The 26,979-nt window shown below is 38.4% G+C and overlaps 1 protein-coding gene across 1 annotated transcript in view; it reads left to right on the plus strand.

Annotated features, from left to right (window-relative positions):
• The window catches only part of MYOM1 (myomesin 1), a 156,746-nt gene that overhangs the window by 105,472 nt on the left and 24,295 nt on the right, over window positions 1-26,979 (plus strand). The window contains exons 22-28 of the mRNA XM_042780221.1: window positions 8,051-8,207; window positions 9,623-9,729; window positions 9,851-9,895; window positions 17,474-17,610; window positions 24,857-25,001; window positions 25,729-25,788; window positions 26,061-26,128. Coding sequence (XP_042636155.1) covers window positions 8,051-8,207; window positions 9,623-9,729; window positions 9,851-9,895; window positions 17,474-17,610; window positions 24,857-25,001; window positions 25,729-25,788; window positions 26,061-26,128 — 719 coding nt within the window. The remainder of the gene's footprint in view (window positions 1-8,050; window positions 8,208-9,622; window positions 9,730-9,850; window positions 9,896-17,473; window positions 17,611-24,856; window positions 25,002-25,728; window positions 25,789-26,060; window positions 26,129-26,979) is intronic.

Here is a 26,979-nt window from a genome sequence, read left to right on the forward strand (position 1 = left end):
TATCACTACGGAAGTAGGATTGCCTAACCTTCCTTCCGAGGAGTGGCTGGTCCAAGACTGATATTCATTCTTTAAGCAGTCCACCGTATATTCAGTATTCTTTGCCAACACCACAGTTCAAATTCAAATGCATGCCTTCTTCTTCTTTCTTTTCACTGTCCAGCTTTCACATGCATATGAGGCTATTGATGAGACCATGGCTTGGGTCAGGTGCACCTTATCCTCAAAGTAACTTGTTCATTAAACTTTTTCTATAGTTTAATACATTGTAAAATGAGGTTTTATAAGTCCCTGTAAAACTTTATATGGAGCCTAAAGTTGTCTGAATTTGTTTAAGTTATTCAATAGCAATAAGTTACTTTTACTGAGGTATTTATTTTATGTTAGAATGGAGGGGAAAGCATTTTTATCGATTTCAAGCTTGGCATTTGAAACCTACGTTGCTATTTCAAAAGAACCACTTCTTTTGGAAAACATTATTAAATTTTCAGATAGAAAATAAAACTCATCATGTAATAATAAGCCACAAATATAACCACCAAGATACCTCAGGTGTAATTTGAATTCCTGTGGAAAGATAACCTAAGCCACCAGGGCTAGTAGGATCACTGATCTATTGAAGTCAAAGAACATGCAAGAAGATATAGCCCAGTCATTGCTACAAAGTCTAAGAGTGCCAGTAATGAGGATCCAGGTAGTGGGCTAAGTGTACTGTGCTTTATCAAGATACCTATTAATTAGCTGGAAAGACCTATAAAAAGAATAAGCTAAAATTTCATTTACATTGGTTAGTACATAAAAGGGCATTTCTAGCCTTGATATTTGATATTTTTAAAACATTACCTGTGGTTGATCACATCAGACATAGGGCGCAGGTGCAGCCAAGGTGAGCCAGATGAGACTAGAGATAAGAGAGACACCTGCCAAGGTGCAGCAGGTGACCTGGAGGACAACAAAGAGCTGCAGGTATTATCAGAGAAACAGAGGTCAAGAGGAGTCAGGTGATGGGCAGGAGGACCCAGATACAAGGCAAAGTCCAAAGCAGGCTCCAGGTTATAGGAAGTTGGGCTTGGTCACCAGGAGCAGGACATGCTAGAAGAATGCAGCAGTACCTGTAGGAATAAGGAGTTGGGATTGAGTTGACAGCCTACTAACCAAGGGCTCATTCACATTCCAGTTTCAAAAAACTGGTTAGTCCCAGAAACTGGTAGGGCTGGAATGCAAATGTGTGTTCAGTAGTTACACACAGGAGTCTTGAAGGATGCTGAAGCAAGCAGCTAAGCTGACTATTAAAGGTTAACTCAATTGGCTAACATAGAAAACTGCAGTTGCATTTGCTTATTAACTTAACATCTATTAACATTAGAACAGTGGCTCTCAACTCAGCACAGGGCAAGTCAGCATTACCTGGAGCAGATTATTTCTCTACTATCTGCTTCTGTTTTGCCCCACCCTCAAACATGTGCACATCACAGAGAATGACAAATAATAAAGGTTGCAAAACATGATATGTTAATGCTGATGTAAAAGACTTTAAAATTATATGAGAAAAGAGTCTCCTATTTTGAAAGATATGGGTGTATTTGAACAGTTTACTATGATTTTTATTTCAGCTTTTAAATTTCATCTTTTTAAAAATCATTTTTTGGAGGGGAGAGAACAGTGAGAACATGACAATTTCCAAACAGTTCCTTTCAGCCCTGGGCCAAGCCTGGGGAGACCACAAAATGCCTTCTGGGCTATCAGATAGCCCTTTGTATCCACACTGAGGATTTATTTAGGCTTACAGCAGCTGACTAATGACAACTCTCAAAAACTTTTCAGGCCAAAATAATCTCTTCCATTTTCAATAGCCAAATCTCTGGCAATCTTAGCTGAATTCTTTATTTGCTTGAGTAGGTTCACAGCTCTTTTTTTGAGACAATCTAAGTCATGGCAAATTTTGGCCCTCTTTTCTAGCCCCACTTTGTGAGTGTATAGGGTGGGCTTTTCCCTGGGTAAGAGATTCCTTTACTTCAGTAGCAAAACATCCCACTTGCTACCTGCCATTGAGTACGTGAACCATTTGATCCAGCATAAATCAACTTTAGAGAATATGGATGGCCCTTTAGGCATTTATCAGAGTTCAGCCATGAATCAGCAGTAGCTCAGTGCTTGGCAAAAACTCAATATAGCCATGTAGCATTCTACAAAACATGAGAATGTTGTAGCTGTACTTTTCTCTGGTTCTTTCTCAGTTCTGACACTATGCCAGGTTAATCTCTACAAAGCACTGTCCAGTACATCAGCCTGGGGTCTGCTAGAAATGTGTTCATTGCTTTATAAGTCAATACATTGGTCTTGGTTTTTCTAGAAATGATATTCATTCATTTGAATATCATATAAGTTTCTTTTGTAATATTACAATAGAATTTTCTTCCCACTATGTATCCAGGACTCTTATTTTAAAAATCCTATTATTAATTCCTTCTAGATTTTAATATGTGGAAAATTGGCCCTGCAATGAACTTATCTACTTCCTGTTATAAAGGAGAAATCTATAATCCAACATGTCCCTTTTTCATATGCAAGAAGATGCCAAATTCATTTTAAATTGTTTTTGCCTACTTCTAAATTTCCAAGTGATATCTTTTTTAGATTCCTATTCCCTCACATTTACTCCTCATTGTCCCAAATAATTTCTTTATATTTTCCAAAAACACTTTTCTTCCTCTATTCCTAAGCCCAGGATGCAGGAAGAATCTACTTTTTTCATAATGCAACTTCAATTTAATTTCCCATTAAAAGTTAAAATACTTGGTCTACTAAGTCACTCTAAAAAACTGTCTTTGTTCAAATAACTATGTTAACAAACTAAAACTAAACTGTAACAGAAGGCTTTGAATTGGAATGTTGTTGTTGTTGTTGTTATGTGCCATTGAGTCAGACTTGACTCATAGTGACCCCTCCTTGGGTTGCCGAGGCAGTATCACTATGGAAGTAGATTGCCCCATCTTCCTTCCAAGGAGTGGCTGGTGGGTTTGAACCGCCAGCCTCTGGTTAGCAGTCAAGTGCCTTAGGCACTACATTACCAGAATTGGAATAGTCATATTAAAAGAGTATGATAACATCAGCTTCACAATCCATATAATAAATACTGTAGAAGCTGTAACTTAACTGCATTCGTCATTTTAAGACAGTAAACTTGTCTTATATTTAAATGAAATGTGTTTAGTCTAGTGTTTAGTTAAAGTGTACTTTTTTCCTTGCAAAATTAATTTATTTTGACTAAACATTATTTTCTAATGAAAATTATCATGCAATTAAAGAAACATACTTAAGAAGTTACCAAACCCACTGCTATCCAGTTGATTCCAACTCATAGCGACCCACATTGCTTTTCCAAGGCTGTAAATCTTTATGTAACTAGATTGCCGCATCTCCCTTCCACAGAGCAGCTGGTGGGTTTGAACCACTGATCTTCTCATTAGCAGCCAAATATCTTACCCACTATGCCACCAGAGTGCCTTGAAAAGTAACAAGTACTGGAAATAGTTGCAGTGAACTTGATTTTTCAAACACTTGAGACTTTGATGATATTTTCAGCCAGTTGACAGTGTCATTGATTTGTCAGGGAGAAGACCAAGCGGAGCTCTGGTAGCATAGTGGCTAAGACACTTGCCTGCTAACCAGATGGCTGGCGGTTCAAACCCACCAGCCACTCCTCGGAAGGAAGGTTGGGCAATCCTACTTCCGTAGTGATGCTGCCTTGGAAACCCAAGGAGGGGTCCCCATGAGTTGGGTTTGACTCGACGGCACATAACAACAACAACAACAAAATAAACCAGAAGCAAACTGCTGTGGAATATTTTCTTTATTATTATTTTTATTTCATATTATCTATTTATTAAAATATTGGTGTTATACTTAAGGTTTAATAAAACAAGTGCCAACAAAATAAATATTGCAATTCTAATATGATCTTTTCATTTTAAAGCTGTTTTTCAATTCAGTCTCTGGCACAAATAACATGTATGGAAAATATAGCAAACAAAATTTTTGTCTTTGTAGAATTTAACCCTGTTCTTGGTAGACTAAACACTCAGTGCAACTTTTCAAAAAGTGAAAATCCAATCAAATAGTTATCTTTTAATGAGGACTTGATTATTTTAAATCTTACGTGTTTAGTTTTAATTCTTCCCTTTACTGCCTGTTTACTCAAATAAATCAACAATTTTAATAGCACCTAGAGTTAGACACAATTTTGTGTGTATAAACTGAAGAAACATTCATGCCTTTCTTTTCTACTCAGCACAGATATTGTTTACCTTGTGCTAATTGACTTGAGGAAGCAAGAAAATCTTCACAGATGAGAAAAACTTTCTTAGATTCTAGTTGACATTACAGTTAATTTTAAGTTATAAACTATGATCTAGGACTTTCAAACTAGATCACTTTTTTCTAAAAGTATAAATTATAACATTTCTTATGTTAGAACCCAACTGCAAAATAATGATAGTTTAAGGTGGAAACATGCATATTGCTTGGGACTTAAAAATAACATCTTTTTGTTTCACTTCATTTTTCACAGAAAACCTCAAAGTCCTTTACAGAGAATAATTTTCCAAAATACTCCAATGAGATGGCTCTATATTCTTCTCTTAGTAACAGAGGCAATTGAGATAGTAACAGAGGAGGTTTTCCTATTCTCAAAGTTACATGGGTTTAAGGTCAAATTTGATCATTCAGAAAACACGGACATAGTATTGTTTCAAATACTAGATTGTTCCATCTACCTGAAAGTTTACTGACAAAGCATCAAGTCTTTCAAATATGATTTAAGGTGCTTTGAGAAAATTCTTTTTAAATATGTTACACATTTCATTAAGTACTTTATGACCTTCTTGGATGAAGTAGACTGAATCCTAATCACCCTTTCCTGTGTGACTCAGAGCCATAATTACTTATTGTACACTGTTGCAACCCAGTAATGTCATTATGGGGCAAGGAGCCATTTGCCCTTTCACCAATTGTCTTTGTGTCTGTTTTTTTAGTTTTTCAGTCTCCTCTCTTGCTGTCATTTCCCTTATTCTCAGGGTATCTGCTGACAGTAGCTTCTTAATCCTTCTCTTTTTTTAGTTTAATCTGCTGAGGGGAGCCTACCAATGAAGCTTGTTAGAATCATCTTAAGCTAAATATAAATAGATTTCAAGTGACAGTCTGTGATAGTCTCCAGTGAGTAGTGCCCAGGAATATGAGTTTGTGAACTTTGTAACATTAGTACTGTCTATTAGAAGCTTGTGTACCTTTGTTCTTAGTTTTCAGCAAAGTTCCAGATGGGTGAGGTGTTACAGTGCAAAGATTATGTATGGAATTGAGAGAAAAGCTGAGCCAATTAAATTGTTCCTATTCTTCCAGTTTTGTGACTCCTTTAATTGCAGAAAAATCAAATCCTGCACTGTATTAAAAACAAGATTCTAAGCCCATACATTTTTTCTGTTGCAAACTTAAGTTATACCTTTAATATAACAAATAGCAAGCATATGGATGATTCATTTCCTTTTAAAAGGGATTACAGATAAGACCATGAATGATTAATATGAACAACCTACCATGGCTCCAAAACAGATATGGAAATAGCAATGAAAGGTTTAGTCAACATCCATTCTAGAAGGACTTCTTTCCTCTTCCTAACAATACAGAAATTTTTCTATTTATATTCTCTTTGAGACTCAACCATGTTAATGTGCACTTTCTTCAGTGCTAGCCCTTTTCTAAGTTTTAATAAGAGCACTTGTTTAATATTTATTATACTGCAAAGGATGGTAGAGTTTACATCAAGTATGATCAGGAATAGGAACAAAGCCTAGCCTCCAACTTCCAGTGGAATATACTCAACTCAGTACCACCGAGTCGATATCAACTCGCAGCCACTCCCTTTTGGGTTTCCAAGAAGGTAAATCTTTACAGAAGTGAATTGCTCCATCTCCCTTCTGCCGAGCAGCAGGTGGGTTTGAACTGCCAACCTTCTTGTTAGCAGTCAAATGCCTTAGGTACTGTCCCACCAGAGCTTCTTAATGGAATAGACATAGCCTTTTAAATGTAAAGTGTGATAGACACTTCACTTATGGAACCAAACCCACTGCCAGTGAGTCAATTCCAACTTATAGTGACCATGTGGGTTAGGGTAGAACTGCCCCATAGGGTTTCCAACACTGAGTCTCTACAGTAGCAGGCTGCCTCATCTTTCTCCCAGGGAGTGGCTGATGGGTTTGAACCAACAACCTTTCGGTTTAGCAGCCAAATGCTTTAACCACTACATCACCAAAGTTCCTTACTTGTTGTTGTTGTTGTGTGCCATCAAGTCAGACCTGACTCATAGCGACCCCTCCTTGGGTTTCCGAGGTGATATCACTACAGAAGTAGGTTGCCTAACCTTCCTTCCGAGGAGTAGCTGGTGGGTTTGAACTGCCAGCCTTCTGGTTAGCAGTCCATTAACCTTCAATTGCTTATTATTTCAGTTTATCTGAAAATTACCCTTTGTTTTTTTTTTTAAATGTAATTAAAACATTTTCTTAGAACTAGTTTGCTCTAAGCTTTACATGTGTTGAAAATCACTCCTTGGAGGTTTATCACTGACACCCACACTGCCATCAATAAGGACACAAAGTGGATTGACTGTCGGGGTTAGGAACCAAGACCCTGTAGTCACTCTGCTGGTTGGTCACTGGCTTTTACTTGCTTTTCCCTTGGGAGCAGTTTTGCAATGATTTTTCCAATGAAAAGTTTTATTGAACGGTACCCATGCAAAATATCTGTTGGAATGTATTCTATCATTTAAAAAAATAAATAACTAAATAAAATGGTACCATTCTTGGATTAATATATTTTTTCTAAAATATTGAAACAAATCAAGTTTAGACTGGCAAGTGAATGAATGTCAACATGAGAAGAGCATTTACTTCCTTCAAAATTGATGTAGGTATACATGTGAATGTTTTTATGCTGTATAAATTCTTTGATATGTTATATTAGATGCAGGTATGATTTAATATAACTTCACAAAGAAAATAATTCAAAACACAGACTGAATTATTTTCTTTTTTCCTGTGATTTTTTTCTTTTAAAATCCAAACACCAATCTTTTTCAAACATCTATATTTCTCAAAATTTATTTCAATTTACATTTCCATACAGTTTGGTAACAGTTATTTCTAGATTGCTATCATTCTACTCCAGAGGGGCCTCTTTAGATTGACTCATGGTTGTAGAGCAGGTTTCCACATATTTCTCCATTCTGACATGATTCACAAACTTTAAACATTGAAAATAGGCAATTCTTATTCCTTCTATATTCTCCCTGCCAATTTCCCTTTAGTTTCGTTCTCCTTTCCTGATGACTAGTTGAAGGCAGGTGTTCTTGAAGCAAAATCATGAATTATTTGGTCTTGGTAAGGACCATTCAGGGAGCTCTGGTGGTGTAATGCCTAAGGCATTTGACTGCTAACCAGAAGGCTGGAGGTTAAAACCCCCCAGCCACTCCTCAGAAGGAAGACTGGGCAATCTACTTCCATAGTGATACTGCCTCCGAAACTCAAGGAGGGGTCACTATGAGTTGGATCCAACTTGATGGCAGTGAGTTTGGTTTGTTTTGGTTTTAAGGACCATTCAACTTTATTTTTTTTCCAGACTGCCTGTCCCCTTTTTTACAATCAATTCACTACCATAACTGTACCATCAGTCACATCAGGGATTGAGCAAAAAAAATGTGGGTAGGATAACACCAATTTTTCTCCAGCCCTGAACAAACAATACTGTTCATAGTGTTGACTCTACACAAGAAATGTTGCACCTTCATTGAATTTCCTATTACAGTATGAAAGTTGATTTGTCAAACAGGACTATGAGTCCTCAGTGAGAATATGGGATTTCTCTTGTATAGGCTCAAGGCACTGAGCCTATACAAACAGAAAGCTGAAAATTGATTTATTTAAGGCTACAGTAAAGGAGCCCAAGGTAAAAATTCTTACTTAGTTTAAAAGTATCAATATGTTGTTTTTTTATCTTCTAGGAACCAAAGAGGTTGTTGTAAGTGTGGATGATGATGGCATCATTTCTTTGAACTTTGAATGTGATCAGATGTCTCCAAATTCTGAGTTCACCTGGTCCAAGGATTATGTGCCCACTGAGGACTCTCCACGGTTAGAAGTTGAAAGCAAAGGCAACAAGTAAGAATGCTTCAATGGTAATAATGGGTCTCCTTTTCAGCACAGTAGCATGAAGTAAGCTCTTTGCTTTCAATTTTAATTACTTGGAATAAGGAATGAAGCTGCAAATATCTTATATCTTGTATTGTGAAAAGTCATAATGAATATAAACCTTAAACATAACAATCCTCACAGTAGTTTCTTTAAAGTGCTTTCTCATATGATATCTCATTTATGATGTTAGAAAAGCTTTGCTTAGTATAAAATTCCACTTTAAAGATGATTGTCATTAATTCCGAGAAATTTTGGAACCTTAATGTCTTGATGAGGACGCTTATGGGGTGTTGTGGTGAAGAGCTTGCCACTTGCTTCAAGATATGGTAAATTAAATGGATTAATAATAATCTCATGTGCTCTATTCACCATGATTTATGAACAAAAATAACTCGGTAATGAGGAGCACATAGTAGACAAGTAACCATTCCATCTCCGCCAGTGTTACCATGGCAAGCTATTTAACTTCTGTGCGCCTCAGATTTCTTTACTTGTAAAATGGAGGAGGGGAGAGGGAATTGATTTATTGACCTATCACTTCTTTTCAGCTCTAAGATTCTTAGTTTTCTTTTTATTTCATCTTACTTCGTATTCTTATAGTGCCAACCTTATTGAATTGAACTCACTACAGCAAAGTATTTAAAGTAGTTTTTCCATTACAATGAAACCCAAAACACCTCAGAAATTAAAGAAAGAAATAGCAATTTAGCTGGAGAACGGCAAGAAACTACTGAATATAATTGAAAGATATTTTTCTGTCACTCTGCTTTAAGCTCTTGAACTAAAACATAATTTGGTCAAAAAAAAAAAAAAGACAATTAAACTATAAATATTTCTTCCAGTGTTTCCTTTGGCTGGCAATATGATTCACCAAAGTTAGAAAACACAATGCTACTAGACCATGGATCCGCTCATTCATTTATTCATTCCATGCATATTTATTAACCATATATTGTGTTCCAGACAAGGTATTGGGTTTTGGGAATACAACAGTAAACAAAACAGTTCCTGCCCCTGCAGGCACAGAGATTATATAGTTAGAGGATATAGATAATGAAACAGGCAGTACCAACCAATATAATCAATTCAGAAAAGGGGAGCACATGATGATACAGGAGAGGCACCCTGCATTACCAACAGCAGGTTCTGCCCCATGGGGGAACAAATTCAGGCTCCCCAGCAAGGACTAATCAGCTATGCTTCTTTATGCCATATCTGTATTGATATACAGTAGCCTTTAGCCCAGCAAGGAGGATAGGAACAGTGTTCCAAACACAGGAAATAGCATGCACAAATTCCATCCTACCTACAGACAGGGCAGAGAATATAGATCCAGTGACCCCATGCAACTTCATTTCTAAAAAAATTATTCTGTTCTGAAGGACAAAAATGACCTTTAAGGAACTTGGGATGGAAGACTTGGGAATTTATTCCTGTGATGTATCAGATACTGATGGAATAGCTTCAAGCTACTTAATAGATGAAGAAGGTAAGTTACAATAAATTCATTAATAAGTCTAATGCTGTTTTAATTTCTCAAGTATTCTCCAAGATAAAGTGAATTTTTTCTTATTAATTTAAGGTTAAATATTCTCTTTTTCTTTCTACAGAATTGACACGTCTACTTGCTCTCAGCCATGAACACAAATTCCCAAGTAAGTGTCCAAAATGTATTCACAGGACTTAGCAATTTTAGTAGGTCTGGGATAGGTCAGGTAACAATCTGACAGGATGGAGAACAGAGGCTCTTGAGAACATAAAATGGAACACACATTTGTGGTTATGCTTTCTAAAATTGCTGCTTCTTATTGCTTTGCCATTTGTTCTTCAGAAATACAAATGATCCAAACAGAGAAAATATATCTCACGCTCTGTCACATAGAAAAGTGTCAGGCAACATAGGTGTAACATCTGAGTAATTTAAGTCCTTCATGTTTTACCAATATATTTTGGAATCACATGCATATCTTCTGGGAATAGTCACTCACTGTACCATGTGGACCTTGCTGATGGAATACTTAGGAATCAAGTGGACAACATCAGTGGAACGAGATGATGGAGAAGTTCAAGATCACCAGTCAGAGCAAGCCAAGGGGATGACTACAGAGCAGACCATCAATTACCCCTACGCAAGTTCAAGCTGAACCCGAAGAAAATTAAAACAAGTCCATGAAAGCCAAAGTATGGCCTTGAGTATATCCCACCTAAATTTAGAGACTATCTCAAGAATAGATTTGATGCATTGAACACTGATGACTGAAGACCAGACAAGTTGTGGGATGACATCAAGGACATCATAGATGAGGAAAGCAAAAGGTCATTAAAAAGACAGGAAAGAAATAAAGACTCTGGTGGCATAGTGCCTAAGGTATTTGACTGCTAACCAGAAAGCTAGTGGTTCAAACCCACCAGCCACTCCTCGGAATGAAGGTCGAGCAATGTACTACCATAGTGATACTGCCTCAGAAACCCAAGGAGGGGTTGCTATGAGTTGGATCCAACTTAATGGCAGTGAGTTTTTTGTTTTTGTTTTTGTTTTTTTTTTGGAAGTGAAGATGGTGAGAGTTTGTCTCATGTACTTTGTACACGTTATCATGAGGGAGCCATCCCTGGAAAAGACATCATGCTTGGTAGAGGGTCAGGAAAAAAGAGGAAGACTCTCAATTAGATCAGTTGACATGGTGGCCACAACAATGAGCTCAAACATAGCAATGATTGTGAGGATGATGCAGGACAGGGCACCGTTTTTGTTCTATTGTACACAGAGTCACTGAGTCAGAACCAACTGAATGGCATCTAAGCAACTACTCTCTTCCTAAGTAATTTAATGTTGGTACTTAATGGAAGAGTCATATCTCTAAATGAAAACAATATAAAGACACTAGCTTCATTTGAAACTCTCGGAAAATAAGGTAAAGATGCCTCAGTCAGAAAAAGAATCCCTCTGAACTTTCCTGCAAACCCTTTAATTAAGCACCTTCAACATAAAATATTAAATTTTACAGTTGACACCTAAGAGAACACAAAGAAGTCTGAAATGACACCTTGAAGTTTCCATCAATCTGATAGGATCTCTTGCCTTTAGTGCCTATTGGCCAAAGTAGTGAAGTATACAGAAAGTTACACCTGAGAGCTTGAGAAAACAAATAGAGAATGACAGCATACATTCATTCTTATAAAGTTGGATTTTTTTTTCACTCTATAATACCTAAAATATACTACTACTAATAGAGGAGTTTCATAAATCTAGAAACTATATACCTACCCCAGATTGTACACAAAAGTTTGTGCATTTGTATGTGTATATTTTTCTAGGGTGAGTATTCATCACTTTAACTAAATTCTCAATGGAGACTGTGATTGAAAAACAAACAAAAACACTGCCCTAGAACCAATTGCCTAACTTCTCTTGAATTTCCAAGAAATGATGTTTTTGATCATGAGACAGAGTGCTGTTGAATGTTGGTCTCAGCTGTAATGCTCTCTAATGGACTTTGTTTTAGAATAGAGTGGCAATGTTGTTTGCACATAGGATTCAGCGTTCTGAATTCTAGGGGAGAACCTGCTCTCTAGCATCAGGCAAGTCATTTCTTGCCTGTGTGTTTATTCACCATAAAATTGGCAAAGTGATGTCATGAATGGTGTTTTTTAAGTTGATTTTTCAAATCGTGTGGAAGATAAACATTTGGCCTAGACTCACTTTTTGCTGTACTTTTGATTCACTGTTTGAACCTGGGCAACTCATTTCAATTTCCCTGGACTTTGCTTTCTTTTTCAGGCACTGAAAAAGGAATAGCTATAGTAATATTGTTGTTGTTGTTGTTGTTTGCCGTCGAGTCGGCCCCGACTCATAGTGACCCCTCCTTGGGTTTCCGAGGCAGTATCACTACGGAAGTAGGATTGCCCAACCTTCCTTCCGAGGAGTGGCAGGTGGGTTTGAACCACCACAGAAAAAAAATTTGCCATAGAGTCAATTCCAACTTATTGTGACACCATGTAGAAAGTAGAACTGTGCTCCGTAAAGTTTTTTGTTTTTTGTTTGGTTCTACCTTTTTTTTTCTTAGTTTTGTGTGTGTGTGTGTGTGTGTGTGCAAATATACATGTAACCATACACCAATTCAACAATTTCTACATGTACAATTCAGTGACATCGATTGCATTCTTCAAGTTGTACAACCATTTTTGCTATCCATTTCCAAATATTTCACCAGCATTAAGATAGTCTCACTTCCCCTAAACTTTTCATCTAAACTTTCATATTGCTATGGTCAATTTTATCCCATATAAATAGTTTTTAAAAAAACACAATGCTTAAGGCAGACTTTTAAAATTTGGTTTAAAGAAGACTTCAAGGGATAGTTTGGTTTAAGGTTTAAAGGGCAGTAGTTTCAGGGGTCATCCAGCCTCAATGTCTCCAGAAAGTGTAGATTCCATAAGAATTTGAGATTCTGTTCCACATATTTCCCACTTTTGATCAAATTTTTTTCATAGAATCTTTGACCAAACATTCATTAATGTAGCCAGGCCCCATACAGTTCTGGTCTCATGGCAAAGGAGGCAGTTGTTCATAGATGCAATTATTCGTATAACCCAGTTTCTCCTCCAGTTCTTGCCTCTTCTTCTTCCTCTGTTGTTCAGACACATAGAGACCATCTGTCACACCCTAGGGCCTCTCAGAAGCTTGTGAGATGCCAGGCACCATGCGATGAACTAGGAGGTAGAATCAAAACACTTAAAACATTAGGCCAATTGACTGGGATGTCTCATTAAACCATGCCCATAAATCTCCCAACTAGGAAAGCAAATCCCATGAGGTATTTCATCGTCCACAAGGCTCAACAGGGTTTTCACTGGCTGAATTTTCAGAAGCAGATCACCAAACTCTTCTTTTAAGGCACCCCTTGCTAGACTCAAACTTTCAACCTTTTGTTTAGCAGCCGAGAATATCAACCATTGCACCCCTGAGGAACTCCATATTAGTTTATAGTAACTACCAAATGGAAACTCTGTAAGAGTTGATCTTTGTTGTCAGTTGATCCTTGATTTCTTTAGGTTAAAAAAAAAAAAAAAACATTAATTTAAACTGAACACTGATCCTAAAAGACCTCACTAGCAATGGAAGATCTGTGTCTGAGCCCAAGAGGCTATTCTTTTCTCTTTATCTTCATAGGGCTATGAGGCAGAGAGTGGCAGAAAGGGTCAGAGCCTGAAAAGAGAGGCAGACCACAGTAATGTTTCCACCATCTACTCTTAAACATGGGAGTTCTGGTAGCATAGTGCCTAAGGCATATGACTGCTAACCACAAGGCTGGCGGTTCAAACCCACCAGCCACTCCACGGAAGGAAGGTTGGGCAATGTACTTCCGTAATGATATCACCTCAGAAACCCAAGGAGGGGTGGCTATTTCTAAACAGCAGAAATGGAGAGAGACAGCAGCACTTGTTAATTTAGTTAATCAGGCAATAAACACTGATTAAATGTCTCTGCAACAACTTGTCCAAACATTTACATTTAGCTGTAAGGATGCAGATGAGGAAAGATGGAGAGTTGGTGCAGAGACAAGACACCTTAATCTCCAGGAGTCCAGTGGCCATATGGACTTAGAGGTGGAGTTAATTAAGACATTAGCGATTTCCTGGTGTCACTGTCATTTACTCTGAAATACTTAATTTTGCATAAGCATAAGGACTATAATTATTGGTTCTAGGAGGGAGGGAGCAACAAACTCAGGTATCCTTTGATTAGAGGCCAGCATGGTATTTTGGTAGAAACACACAGAAAGAACCCAAGAGTGTAACTACAGTTCTGAATGCAAATATCAACTCTCCAAACCCAAAGCAGTTTTTCTTAGACCATTGAAGCAGCATTTTAAATATTGCAGCTCCAGCTCCTCACCACTCCAGCTACTATCAGATTAACCAGGTCAATTCAGGAATATTTTTAGAGAGATGATGATAGAGGGTCAAAGCAGCATGTCTAATTTCTCAAGAGTACATTTTTTCTTAGTAAATGTTGATACATGTTAAGTCATTTTCTTCAGATTCTGTAAGGTTCTACATTGGTCCTTTTTCTTACAAGATGAAAAAAAAAACACTTTTAACCTTTTGCACAATAAATTCTCCTATTTTAAGTTGTTTTCAAAAATATTTTGAAAACCACTAAACATATGCTTTAAATCTACAAATAGCAGATATTTTGCTGGAGCAAATTAACAGGCAGAGGAGAAAACCTAAGGAAGGTGAGAGCTGAGAGAAAGGGAAAAAATAAAAATACATAAAACTTAAAACAGAAAATAGCCTAGTCTGTTTTACCAGCATTTGCAGTGTGAAGAGGAAACTTACTTGAATACACACACACACACACACACACACATACATACATATATATCAGAAATTCAAGGTTTGGTTTTTGGGGGGGATATATTTAAGTATAATCAACTCCCTGCAAAATATCTCTTTATTTGTAGACATTAGTTATTATCCCACTTGTATACATACATACAACAACAACAACAACAACATACATACATACACATAAATGCCAATATATTATTTTACAACCAAGGGTCGTAAGGTGTTGCCGAAGCAAAAATGGAAGAGGAAAGAGGTACCAAAACATTAATGGTCAACATTTAAAGAGCATTCATTATATGCCAGGCTCTTTGTGTTGTTGTTTGCCTTCGAGTCGGCCCCGACTCATAGCGACCCCTCCTTGGGTTTCCGAGGCAGTATCACTACGAAGTAGGATTGCCCAACCTTCCTTCTGAGGAGTGGCTGGTGGGTTTGAACCACCAGCCTTCTGGTGAGCAGTCAAGTGCCTTAGGCACTATGCTACCAGCGCTCCTAGGCTCTTTGTAGGGTCCTTAAACGAGGTATATTATTTAAACTCCACAATGACCTCAAAAAGTCAGTACTATGGCACAGAGAGGTTGATTGGCTAGACCAGATCCACACAACTGGTACATGGGGTTAAACCCAGGTGGTCTGATCCTAGAGACTGTTCCTTTAACACATAAGGCTTTCTCTGTATGTGCCTAACATATCGGCCATCTATGGTGATTCTTGGTGGCCAGCATTCCCTAGACAATGTTTTTATTGATCAGAGAAGACATTGAACAATAAAATAAGGGAGGCAGAAGCTTCCAGGGGCCCTCCCTCTCCCTACCCACTGACACTCTGGACCTCTCTTCTAGGCCAAGGGCCCCCACAGTCTACAAGGTAATCCTATCACTCATATATTAGATTCCCCAGAATGGGATCTCAAACTTTTCTAGAAGAGATTTTATTTTCCACTTCCTTCAAGATTTATTTGTAGCAAGCATGAGCAGCTTATACAGAGAAAACTCAGCCTCCACTCTCCTCACACAGGGATCTGGTCATCCTCCACTTTCCTCAGACACTATATTTACAGTGGAAAACTATCAGTGTTCCTCAGAGTGGGTGCAACTGCAGATCAGAAGGAATGCAGAATGGAGGAAATTGCCCTAGACTTAAGGGAGGAGGTTGTAATTCTCCTCTCATCTCTGCTGCTAAAACTTCTTGGGTTTCAGTGTTCTCATCAGTGAAGTTTGGGCAGAAAGTGTACCAACCTTCCTTGAGCACTGGTCCTCAGTTGCAGTATCTTAAGTTATTCTCTTACCATATTTACTCTTCTTAATAGCCTGGTAGCATAGTGCCTAAGGCACTTGTCTGCTAACCAGAAGGCTGGCGGTTCAAACCCACCAGCCACTCCTCGGAAGGAAGGTTGGGCAATCCTACTTCCATAGTGATACTGCCTCAGAAACCCAAGAGGGGTCGCTATGAGTCGGGGCCAACTCGATGGCAAATAACAACAACAACAACAACAGCCTTGTGAGGCAGAAAATATCCACTCAGGCAGGTGAAGAAAACAAGGCTTAAGGGAGAGAGTAGCTGTTCAAGATCATGAGATGACTCCTAAAGCCCATCTCAGTAGATGATACCAAAGCTTCCTTTCATTTCAAAATTGGATGAATATATAACTAAATTTTATAATGAAGATAGAATAATGCATATGAAAAGCATCCCTTGAAACTTGAAAAAGGTCATTTTAGGATAAATACCAAGATGTATTCATTTACATTTGGTACAAGTTTGGGAGACTTGTAACTTAAAATGCACCACATGCTAAAATTCTGAGACAAGTTTAAGAAGCATTTAGAGAAAGTAAAAGGTGATGCTTCCCCTGAAGGGAGCTAAAAACAACTAAACTTTGAAAAACAACCATGTTTTTCCACAAAGTACGTCCTGAAGCCACCTTTAGGTGAATGAGCCATTCTAGAGAATGTTTTCTAGTTACAAAATTTTGCAAAACAGGTTTTGAGAGATATCAGCCAAGTTAATAATTTTCACTTGGAATCAAATGGCTTAAGTGATACAGTTATAAATCTGAGATACCAAATGGCTGTTTTACCCTCTATGTAAAACATGCCATGCTATATTTTAAATTAACTTCTCAATAGTGACTCACTTATTTGCCTCTAAAAATCTTGCGTGGTCTTAGAAATAAAATGAACTAATGTAACTTTGGTATGGATAGGATTTAAATATAGTCAAAATTAATCCTTTTTAAAAATTCATGTTAAAAACATTTAAAAGTACTCCCAAAGTGAGTTAAATTATTGAATAAAATAAAATTTCACTCCTTTCCAAATGTTTTCAGGTAATCAAGATAGTGAATGACAGAATGTTGGAGCTGGACAACATCTTGGCTAATTAGGATATTTACAGGATTATATTCTTTATAGACAAGTCAGGTGAGGCCCAGAGTTACAAAGTGACATACCTAATGTTACACAGTTTATTGCTAGAATTCGGGCTTGTCTTCAACTCTTCTGGGGCCAGGCCAGACTCTGCCCCTCATTAAACCTAACCAATGACCACAGCAAACAGTCACAGATGTTAGTTAGAAAGGGCCCAAGAAGTTGAGTTCATCTTCCTCAATGATATAGTTGGGGCAGCTCAGAGGTGGTGAGAATCTTACCCAAAGTGACAGTCCCAAGATTAGAACTCAGGTCTTGTGTGCCTTTCTCTGAGGCTGTCCCTACAATGCTCTCCCTGCCTCCAGGTTTATGCTAGAAGCTAAGTGCTACATCTCCATTTTTGTTGATTATTTTTTACTTGTAGAACATAAATGCTTAAAAGGCAAGCCATATTTTTTACTAGTAAACAATTTGTTATAATATAATTACTATTTCTGTTTTTATTTTTCATAGCTGTTCCAGTTAAATCAGAACTGGCAGTTGAAATTTTGGATAAGGGGCAGGTCCGGTTTTGGATGCAGGCTGAGAAGCTGTCTCCCAATGCCAAAGTCAACTTCATATTTAACGACAATGAAATTTCTGAGGGGCCGGTAAGTTTTACACCTTTCAGATTTTAAAGTGTATTGTTGTAGAATACCTGTGGAAAGCCCTGTTAGAATACAGGTAAGTTGTGAAAATCACTGGGTGGCAGAGTGGTGAAATTTAAATCATTTCCTCAGGTCAAAAATGTGGAGGGAAAATATAGATTGACTTTATCTTATTATCCAAACGGGAGTTCTGGTGGCATAGTGCCTAAGACATTTGACTGCTAACCAGAAGGCTACCAGTTCAAACCCACCAGCCACTTCTCAGAAGGAAGGTTGGGCAATGTACTTCCGTAGTGCTATCACCTTGGAAACCCAAGGAGGGGTCTCTATGAGTCAGATCCGACTCGCCGGCAGTGCATTTGGTTTGGTTTGGTTATTGTCCAAACTAAGACACTTTGGGGAGTGAACCCAAACCCACTGCCACTGAGTTGATTCCAACTCATAGCATCCCGCATAGGGTTTACAGGACTGTATATCTTTATGGAAGTGGACTGCCTGGTCTTTCTCCCATGGAACAGCTAGTGGGTTCAAACCACTGATCCTTTGGTTTAACCACAGCACCACCAGAGCTCCTTTAGGAGTGAAATGGGGTGCTAATAAGAATTTTACCAAGTCCAGAGTCCTAAACCAAAATTATGTCAGGTACCTATGAAAATAGAGCTGCTCACCTGAGAAGCCAAAGGAGCCAATACCCCTTCCCTGAAGTAGCATAACCCCAGCAAAGGTGTGATACTTTGCATTGAGGAAATGACCTCTTTCCTTTCAGTAGTTCAAAAAAGGCAATAAAAAAATTCTTGTATTGCATTTCTGGTTAAATACGCAATGTATGCTTACTGTAAAAAAAAATTCTTAAAATTTTTTTATATACATGTCAGTATATACTTTTTGGTCTTTTTTTCCTACATTTCTGTGTCCACATGTCTGTTTTTCCATAGGTGAATATATGTATGTACATATATACATACATACCTGCATTTTATATTTTAGCAGCAGAACTTGGACTTTTATACTTGTACTATTTTTCTTTGCATTTAACATAAACAGATTTTATGGATAGTGTTAGAACCTGTGAGCTATATTTTTCCTCTCCACAAGCATCATACCAGCACCCAGTGGTGCAGAAGCACTTCACTTCAGATGCGCTGGTGCTCGTGAGGGATCACACTATCACAGCTATAGATGGGAAACCGAAAGAGGGACAAGGAGATGTGGCTTGTGGTAATTATTAGCAACCCATTGAGATATATGTTTAAAACATTTGAGGATTCACTAGTGAGGGAGAAAATGATTTACGTAAATAGCAGAAGCATGTGCAGTGTGTATATTCCTTTTCAGTTCATAGGGTAACTTGTATCTAGAGCCAGCATAAGTCCACTGTAGCCAATATCCTTTCTATTTTCAAAAATGTTCTCGTCTGCTACTATGATCACCATCTGACCAACAGAAAAGGAAAGGCATTGTTGGCAGTGCTTTCTGACACCACAGCCATTGAGTGGACACTCATGCATGTGTGTTTGTGAATATGCTCCTCTTCATGTGTCCGTGTGTGCACACAGAGACACACATACAACATGCAATGTACTTAAAGAGCTGCTTGTCTTAGCAATTGCTTCTAACCACTCTATATTATTAGTTGAAAATTCCTGTCTTACACTATTAAGTGCTTAAAGGGCAAGCCAATGAGTGGGAAAAAGTGTCTGCAACAGATACATCTGATGAAAGACTCGGAATGTGTAGAGAATTGTAACAAATCAATAAGAAAAAGGAATGTAAGCTAATAGAAAAATAGATATTTCACAAAAGAGATTATCCAAATGGTCAGTAATCATAAGAAAAGGTGTTTGACTTCTTTAGTCCTCAAAGGAAGACAATGACTATGTGATATCACTACACAACCACCAGAATGGCTAACATGAAAAAGAGACAGATTCAAGGCTTGACAATAATATGGAGCAACCAGAACTCTCAAATACTGCTTGTGGGAGTGTAAGCTGATAGCCACAGTATTCATAATAACCCCAAATAGGAACAGCCCACATATGCATCAACAATAGAATGAATAAATAAATCATCATATATTCACACAACACCATACAGCAATGAAAATAATTTACAACAACATGATTAGACCTCATAAACATAATGTTTGAGTGTAAGAAGCCAGGAACAAAACAGAACATACTCTCTGATTCCATTTAGACAAATTGTTGTAAAACTTTGGTATTTGAAATTAAGATAGTGGTTATCCTTGAGGGCAAGGTAATTACTGGAAGGGGCCATGATGGGGATTTTGGGGTGTTTCTTGATAACAGTACTGGCAACATGGATTTAGTTTGAAAATTCACTGATCTGAATGTCCATTTTTCTGTATGTATATTGTACTTCCCCAAAAAGTTTCCATTAAAAAATAAATATAGTTACTTGAATCATGAAAAAAAAGAAGAAGAGAGAAAAGACAAGTCCTGTCTTAGGTCAGGTTCCCCAAAAAGAGAGTCTGAAATAGAGATTCTCATTTGAGTGATAAACTGGCGCAGTGCTCCTAGGAGAAGGGCGTGAGGAAAGCAGGGTGGGGTGGCGAAGCTAAGAAATGTGGTGTGAAAATGGCATGGAGGCAACGTCATCTTACCTCTAACTTCTCAAGGGGGAGAGAGAATCATTATCAGCATCAACTGCCCAAGGCTCATTTCTATGAGGTGGAGATCAGACATACACATTGCCTCTCTCCAATTTTTTTTTTACCAATTCTGATACTTACCAATCACTCCCATGGGACTCTACTTTTCCACTGGGTTTGATAACTTGTTGCTACGTCACACAGAACTCACAGATACTTACTGTTATGGGGTTTAATAGGTAAGTAACAGGTTATAATTCAGGTTCAGGAAAGACTCAGGATACAATTCTTCAGTCAGGACAGCTTCTTGTCAGCTGTGCCCACAGGCACACTTCTCTCTGGCCCTTGGCCTCTGCTCTACTCAGGTATGTGTTACAAAGTTCTTTAGCTCTGCCAATAAGTGCCTGGATGTACCCCACTCCACCCGCAAGCCTCCTGCCCAAAGGCACTCGGATTTCTTGTTCCATGGGCCAAGAAGCCCACCATACTATCTCCTGCCTGTCTCCTGGTTCTGCTGCCTCAGCTGCTGCCATTTCTCTGCTGTTGCTTCTCACTGTCTCTGGTGTTACACCTCTGTCTCCTTGGTCTAAGAGCAGCTCACGCATCCTAGGTCCAAAGGACATGCTCTACTCCCAGCTCTTCTTTCTTGATGGTTGTGAGGTCCCCTTTCCTCCTATGGGATGGTTCATTTTAAGTCTAGTGGTATGATAAAACTGACCAATCCCCTCATTAGGATTCTATAACCTTATTTGCATGATCCCACCCCCACAAGTGTGCCATGCACTTTATTAACATTATTAGCAAGCTATCCACTCCCCTTGGTGGTCTATAAACACCTCATGTGCATAGGGCCACTCAATCATTTGGTGCAAGTTACAAAGACCTGTAGTTAGAAGGGTCATATTAAGTAATTCACTGCATCACAGGCCACCCCCTGGCTCTTCTGGCCATTGGTCATTTCATACTTGAAGGATTAACTTCCTCCTCTCATTCATTTTACCGGTCCAAAATAACAATTAGCAATTAGTTCTTCAGTGGGGCAAAGAGTGCTAAAGCTGAGGTTACTCAGATCCCAAACCGTTCAAGTCTGCGGTAGGTGACTCCAGCTCATCTAGTTGGGTTCTTCAAAAGTTGTCTCATCGTCACCCTTTCTGGCCTCACTGAGAGAAGATCATTCTGTTGCTCTGAGTCTCACAAGGTTTCAGCATAGCAAAACCCTTAAGGGACTTTCCATTTAGTCACTGTACTCCAGTCCAGCAGTACCTCCCCACCTTAATCCACTTTTTCACAGTTACTGCTTCTGCAATTACAGGTGTTACAATCACAATTAACCCTTTAAAAACCATTACTCACAGCTGAATTATAGAATCCTATCAGCATCTTCTCCCACCCTCTCTTCCCCAGACCCATCAGGAAAAGAGGAAACTATTCAGCGGGGATTCTCCATTGTCCGGCTAATTTTGAGACGAAGCACACCCATGGAAGTGTATAAGCCAGGCACTTCATGCCTTTATCCCCTCCCATTTTAGGTGAACCAAAACCAAACTCACTGCCATCCAGTTAATTATGACTCATAGCGACCCCCATTGGATTTCTGAGGCTGCAAATCTTTATGGAAGTAGAGCATCCTATATTCCTTCCACAGAGCAGCTGGTGGGTTTGAACCACTGACCTTCTGATTAGCAGTCCAATGCCTTTTCCACTACACCACCAGAGCTCCTTCCCCATTATAGATAGCCAGTGTTTAAATTGTTCATCCCTATAAAACCAATACTCTTAGAAGACAAGCATGTGCCTTAATATGAAGAATCTTTTCTTCCTGTTGGAACTTTTGAGCATCTGCATCCAAAGCAATGTCCAGTACAGAGCAAGCCATCAAACTGCACAATCTACACCAGCTCATGTGTCAAACACCTTTCTCTTCATTTAGTTGGATTCTTCTCAGCTCATGCCTAGCTCTTATGGGCTAGGTCAGTGGGTACCAGCCACAGGCTAGTAATCCACACAACTCCTTGCACTTCACACTACTCAGCTCTTTCTCTCTCTGTTTCATCTGTAGCCCCTAGCCTCCATGGGCTAGGTCAGTAAGTGCCAATGGAACATGTCCAAACTCAGCCCAGCTCTTCATTGCTGCACCTCCCCCACTTCCATTCATCAAGTAGACCCATGTGGTCATCACAATCAAGCATAACAGGCTGTCTACTTGCTGGCTCCCTTTAACTTTCAGATCTGGAAGGAGGTTCTTCTGAGGGGCATTGACTTTTCCTGACTCTGTGTATCCAAAGGCAAACCACTTACTTGAAATTCAAAAGTAAAACAGTCATTTTTTTCCTATGGAAAAAAAATGCACATTTCTTCCTCTCCCAGCAGTTTTGGGTAGGTCTATGTGTCTTTTCAAGTATAAATTTCCTAAATGGGGCTCAAGTTTTCAACCTAAGCCCCCAGTACTCTCTATAGAGAGCTACTGCATTCAAACCAACAGCTTGTGTTTCTTTTGGGCAAATCCTAGCTCCCCTTTCAGCATGTCCAATCAAGTATTGGCTGAAGGCAGAGTTACATGTTCTCTGTTATCTATAATACTCAATATTCATTTCTATCATACAGTTAGGTCTATAGTACAATACTCAGTAGGCAAAACATTCAAAATTCATAGTACATTCAAATAAACACATAACTCTTTTAAAAATATTTCTTTCGTTCATCTCTTCTCTACATCCTGACTATATTCCCATTCATATGCATATGGCCTTGGGCCTCTTGTTAGGTGGAACCAGAAGACTCTGGCTCCCTGTCAATCATCTTGCTTTTTCAGCCTGGCTTTTGCCCCAAGCTACTTCAGAAGCCACATTTCTATCCTCCACTTCCCTATCTGTTGCTCCAGCAAAACATCTCTTACTTTCTTTTCAGCCATTGCCAACAATAACCAAAGCAACTATCTAAGAATCAAAAGTTTCTCTTCCTATACCCCTTCATTCTTTCTCTTACAAAGTCTCATGCTTCTGTGAGTCTCAAGCCATTTCAAGGAATCCCATTTCTGTTGTAAAAATGTATGGTGGTGGTGTCATCTGACCTCTTCTAACTTCACAAGGAGGAAGGAGGATACTTACCAAACGAACCACCCAAGTCTGATTTCTGTGAGGTGGAAGTCAGACATATCTCCTTTCTCCAAACTTTTTCCCAATTCTAACACCAAACATGGCATGCTCTACTTCTCTGCTAAATTCAATAATCCATTGCAATGGCCACACAGAACTCACAGACACAACTCACGATAATAGGGCTTCTTAGAGAAGTAACAGGATCAGAAATGACTCAGGATACAGTTCTTCAGTCAGGACAGCTTCTTCTCAGCTGTGCCTGAAGGCACGCCTCTCTCTGGCCCTCGGCCTTTTGGTCCTGTGGCCCCTGTGCCTCTGCTCTGCTCAGGCAAGTGTTTTAAAGCATTTTATCTCCACCAATAAGCACCCAGAGGCACCCTACTCCACCAGCAAGTTTTCTACGTGAAGGTTCTCAGCTCTCTCCCTCCTTGGGTCAGTGAGTCTAGTTCTGTTGAGTGCCCGGAGGCATCCCATTCTGCCAGCAAGCCTTCTGCCCAATGGCCCTCACCTTTCCGCTCCATAAGCCAGGAAACCCACCACATTGTCTCCTGCTGCTCTCCTAGTGCTGCTGCCTCTGCAGCTGCCTTTTTCTCACCAGTGCTTTTCATGATCTCTCCTCTCTCTGATGTTACAGCTCTCTCTCTACTCAGTCTAAGAGAGTGCAGGGATCTCATGTCCAAAAGATGTCCTCCACTCCTGGCTCTTCTAGGAGGGGTCACTATGAGTCAGGTCCAACTCTATGGCAGTGGGTTTGGTTTGAAAAGAAAAGTTATTCAAGCAATATGATAAAAATAAATAGTCTGACAGAGCAATTTTAATTCATTAAGAGCAAATGGATTCGAAATGCTTTAGACTTTAGAAGAATCTTTTATTCACATACTAATTTAGCAGATATTTACTGTTGTTGTTATGTGCCATCGAGTTGGCCCCAACTCATAGCGACCCCTCCTTGGGTTTCCGAGGCAGTATCACTACGGAAGTAGAGTGCCCAATCTTCCTTCCGAAGAGTGGCTGATGGGTTTGAACTGCCAGCCTTCTGGTTAGCAGTCAAGTGCCTTAGGCACTATGCTACCAGAGCTCCTTACTGCTTACTAATTGCCACCCACTAGACACTAGATATAACAATAAACAGTGTAAAACTATAGACAGCACTTCCTATATTTTACATTATTCTGCTAATTAAAAGTAATGTAATCTGGAATGTAAATGGGAATCTAAAAAAAAACTGTGGACAACATTTTGTGACTTACAATAATAAAACTTTATATTTAACCAATTAAATTTCCTATCTTATAGTAATTAATTCTGGCCATATTCTAATCAAGTACTCTGAATTGATGGTAATATATTCTACATAATATTTTCTTTTTCCTTCATAAAAAGATTTTCAAGATTTGCTCATCTTAAAAAAATGTTATCAAGAAATTTTATTAAAATTGTAATTGTTTGTGTTTTATTTTTATTCATCAAGCTTGGTGTCATAAAAATGAAATATTAATTTTACTGATTTATCTGCCTTTTCTTCTTTACATTGAAGAAATATAAGATGCATATTGATCGAAACACTGGTATAATTGAAATGTTTATGGAAAAGCTACAGGATGAGGATGAGGGATCATATTCTTTCCAGATTCAAGATGGAAGAGCAACTGGCCATTCTACTCTTGTTCTCATTGGAGATGGTAAGAATCGGTAGCATATTAACTAGAAGACTTTGCTCCCCTCTTCCATGCAAATACTCCATGACACAAAGTGGTCATGTGAAAGGAAGTACAGATTATTTCTTAACTGAATTCTAATGTTCAAAATATAATTTTTAGTTTCTACTTTCCATAGAATCATAGAAATTAAACTTAATTGAAAAGGACACCAAGTTTATCCCTGGCCTACAGGCAAGACTTCATTTAAATGTTCTCATATATAAATATGTATTACTAAAATCCTCCAGTGAAGAGGAGGACTGTATACATGTCTCAGAAACAAACTGTGGTACTGTTTTATAATCACACTTACTGTAAAGTATTTAAATTGAGGAGGAAAACATGCAAAAGAGTGCAGGCCAAATCTATTAATCATACATTATAACTAGGCCGTAATAAGTCAGCTGCCGTAAGCCACTGTGGAAAACACAAAGATTTAATATGTGGCATTTGACAGAACAGTGTAGAGGCTGGTCAGATGTCTATAATTGCAACATCTGATTCCGTTTCACTATTTCCTAGCTTCATGACCTTGAACAAGTTACTTAGCCTTTTTAAGTATTTCTCCACCTATAAAGATTGAAAACTAGTGGGGCTGTTACACTGTTAGGGTGTTCTTTTAATGACTATAAATCGTTTAGCACAGTGTCTGGCATATACATTTATACTGCTCAACTCAATTTCATACTTCCTTGTTTTCAATTTCTAGTATATAAAAAGCTCCAGAAAGAAGCTGAATTCCAGCGGCAAGAATGGATCAGGAAACAAGGTAAAAAACAGGCAGTGAATAAAGAGAAAACTTCATTTTTTGAACAAAATATTTCAAGATATTTCTATAACAAATTTAAATGAATATAATAATATCTGTAAACATAAAACAATTGAAAATGTTTATGTATTAAACACGTTTCCATTTAAAAACAAATCTAGAATTTTTAAAATTGTATTTCAAATATAAAATACCTTACAAGTTAAGAAGGAACTTTGATTTTGCATTTGTGATTAATCAGGTGATTGCTGATGTCTTTTCAAATTTTATAGGTCCACATTTTGCTGAGTATTTGAGTTGGGAAGTGACTGGTGAATGCAACGTACTACTGAAATGCAAGGTAGGTGGTAGATGAATATTGAATATTAGGTTCAAGTGAAATAAGGATAGGCTAGAACTGTAGAGAAGGAAAGATCAATGTTTCATCTCCTCCATTTGCACCACTCTAATAAGCAACACATCCTTCCTGTTGAATGTTACCATAACATTTGTTGATAAGAAACATTTAAAATAAAACACAAAAACATGAAAAGAGAAGATGATCACTCCCATTTGCTACCTATGCACTAGTTAATGAGGACACAGGATCTTTTATTAATTATGACTCTCAGAAAAATCTCACTTGTCTTCATTTCAAGCCAAATCTGCATTGTAAGTGGTAGATCTATGCCAGAATCATTCTAGCTACAATATATTTCTGGGGAAATTAACAACTTCCTATCAATAGCTTTAGGAGCTCTGATGGCATAGTGCCTAAGGCATTTGACTGCTAACCTGAAGGCTGGCGGTTCAAACCCACCAGCCACTCCTTAGAAGGAAGGTTGGGCAATCTACTTTCGTAGTGATACTGCCTCGGAAACCCAAGGAGGGGTCGCTATGAGTGAGGAGTCAGCTCCAACTAGACAGCAGTGAGTTTGGTTTTAGTTTATCAATACTTTTGAGTGTCCCCCGGCCCTGCTACTGGTTGTAAAACACTGTGCTGCCTTGATAGAGGCTTAGTAAAGGGTTTGCAGCTCACAACCAATGGTCTTAACCGGCCTTTGGAAAATTTTAGAAAAAGAAAACTGTACCACATTCTAAACCATTTTGTACCTTAGCATATGGTGTTATCCTCAAAAAATATGTTAAATAAGGAACTTTTGGATGAGGTTGGAGTGTGAGGGTCATTATGCGTGACAGTGACTCAGAAAC

Source organism: Orycteropus afer, unplaced genomic scaffold (assembly GCF_000298275.1).
Source record: "Orycteropus afer afer isolate SDZICR_OR568_19922 unplaced genomic scaffold, OryAfe1.0 scaffold00028, whole genome shotgun sequence".
Classification (NCBI taxonomy): domain Eukaryota; kingdom Metazoa; phylum Chordata; class Mammalia; order Tubulidentata; family Orycteropodidae; genus Orycteropus; species Orycteropus afer.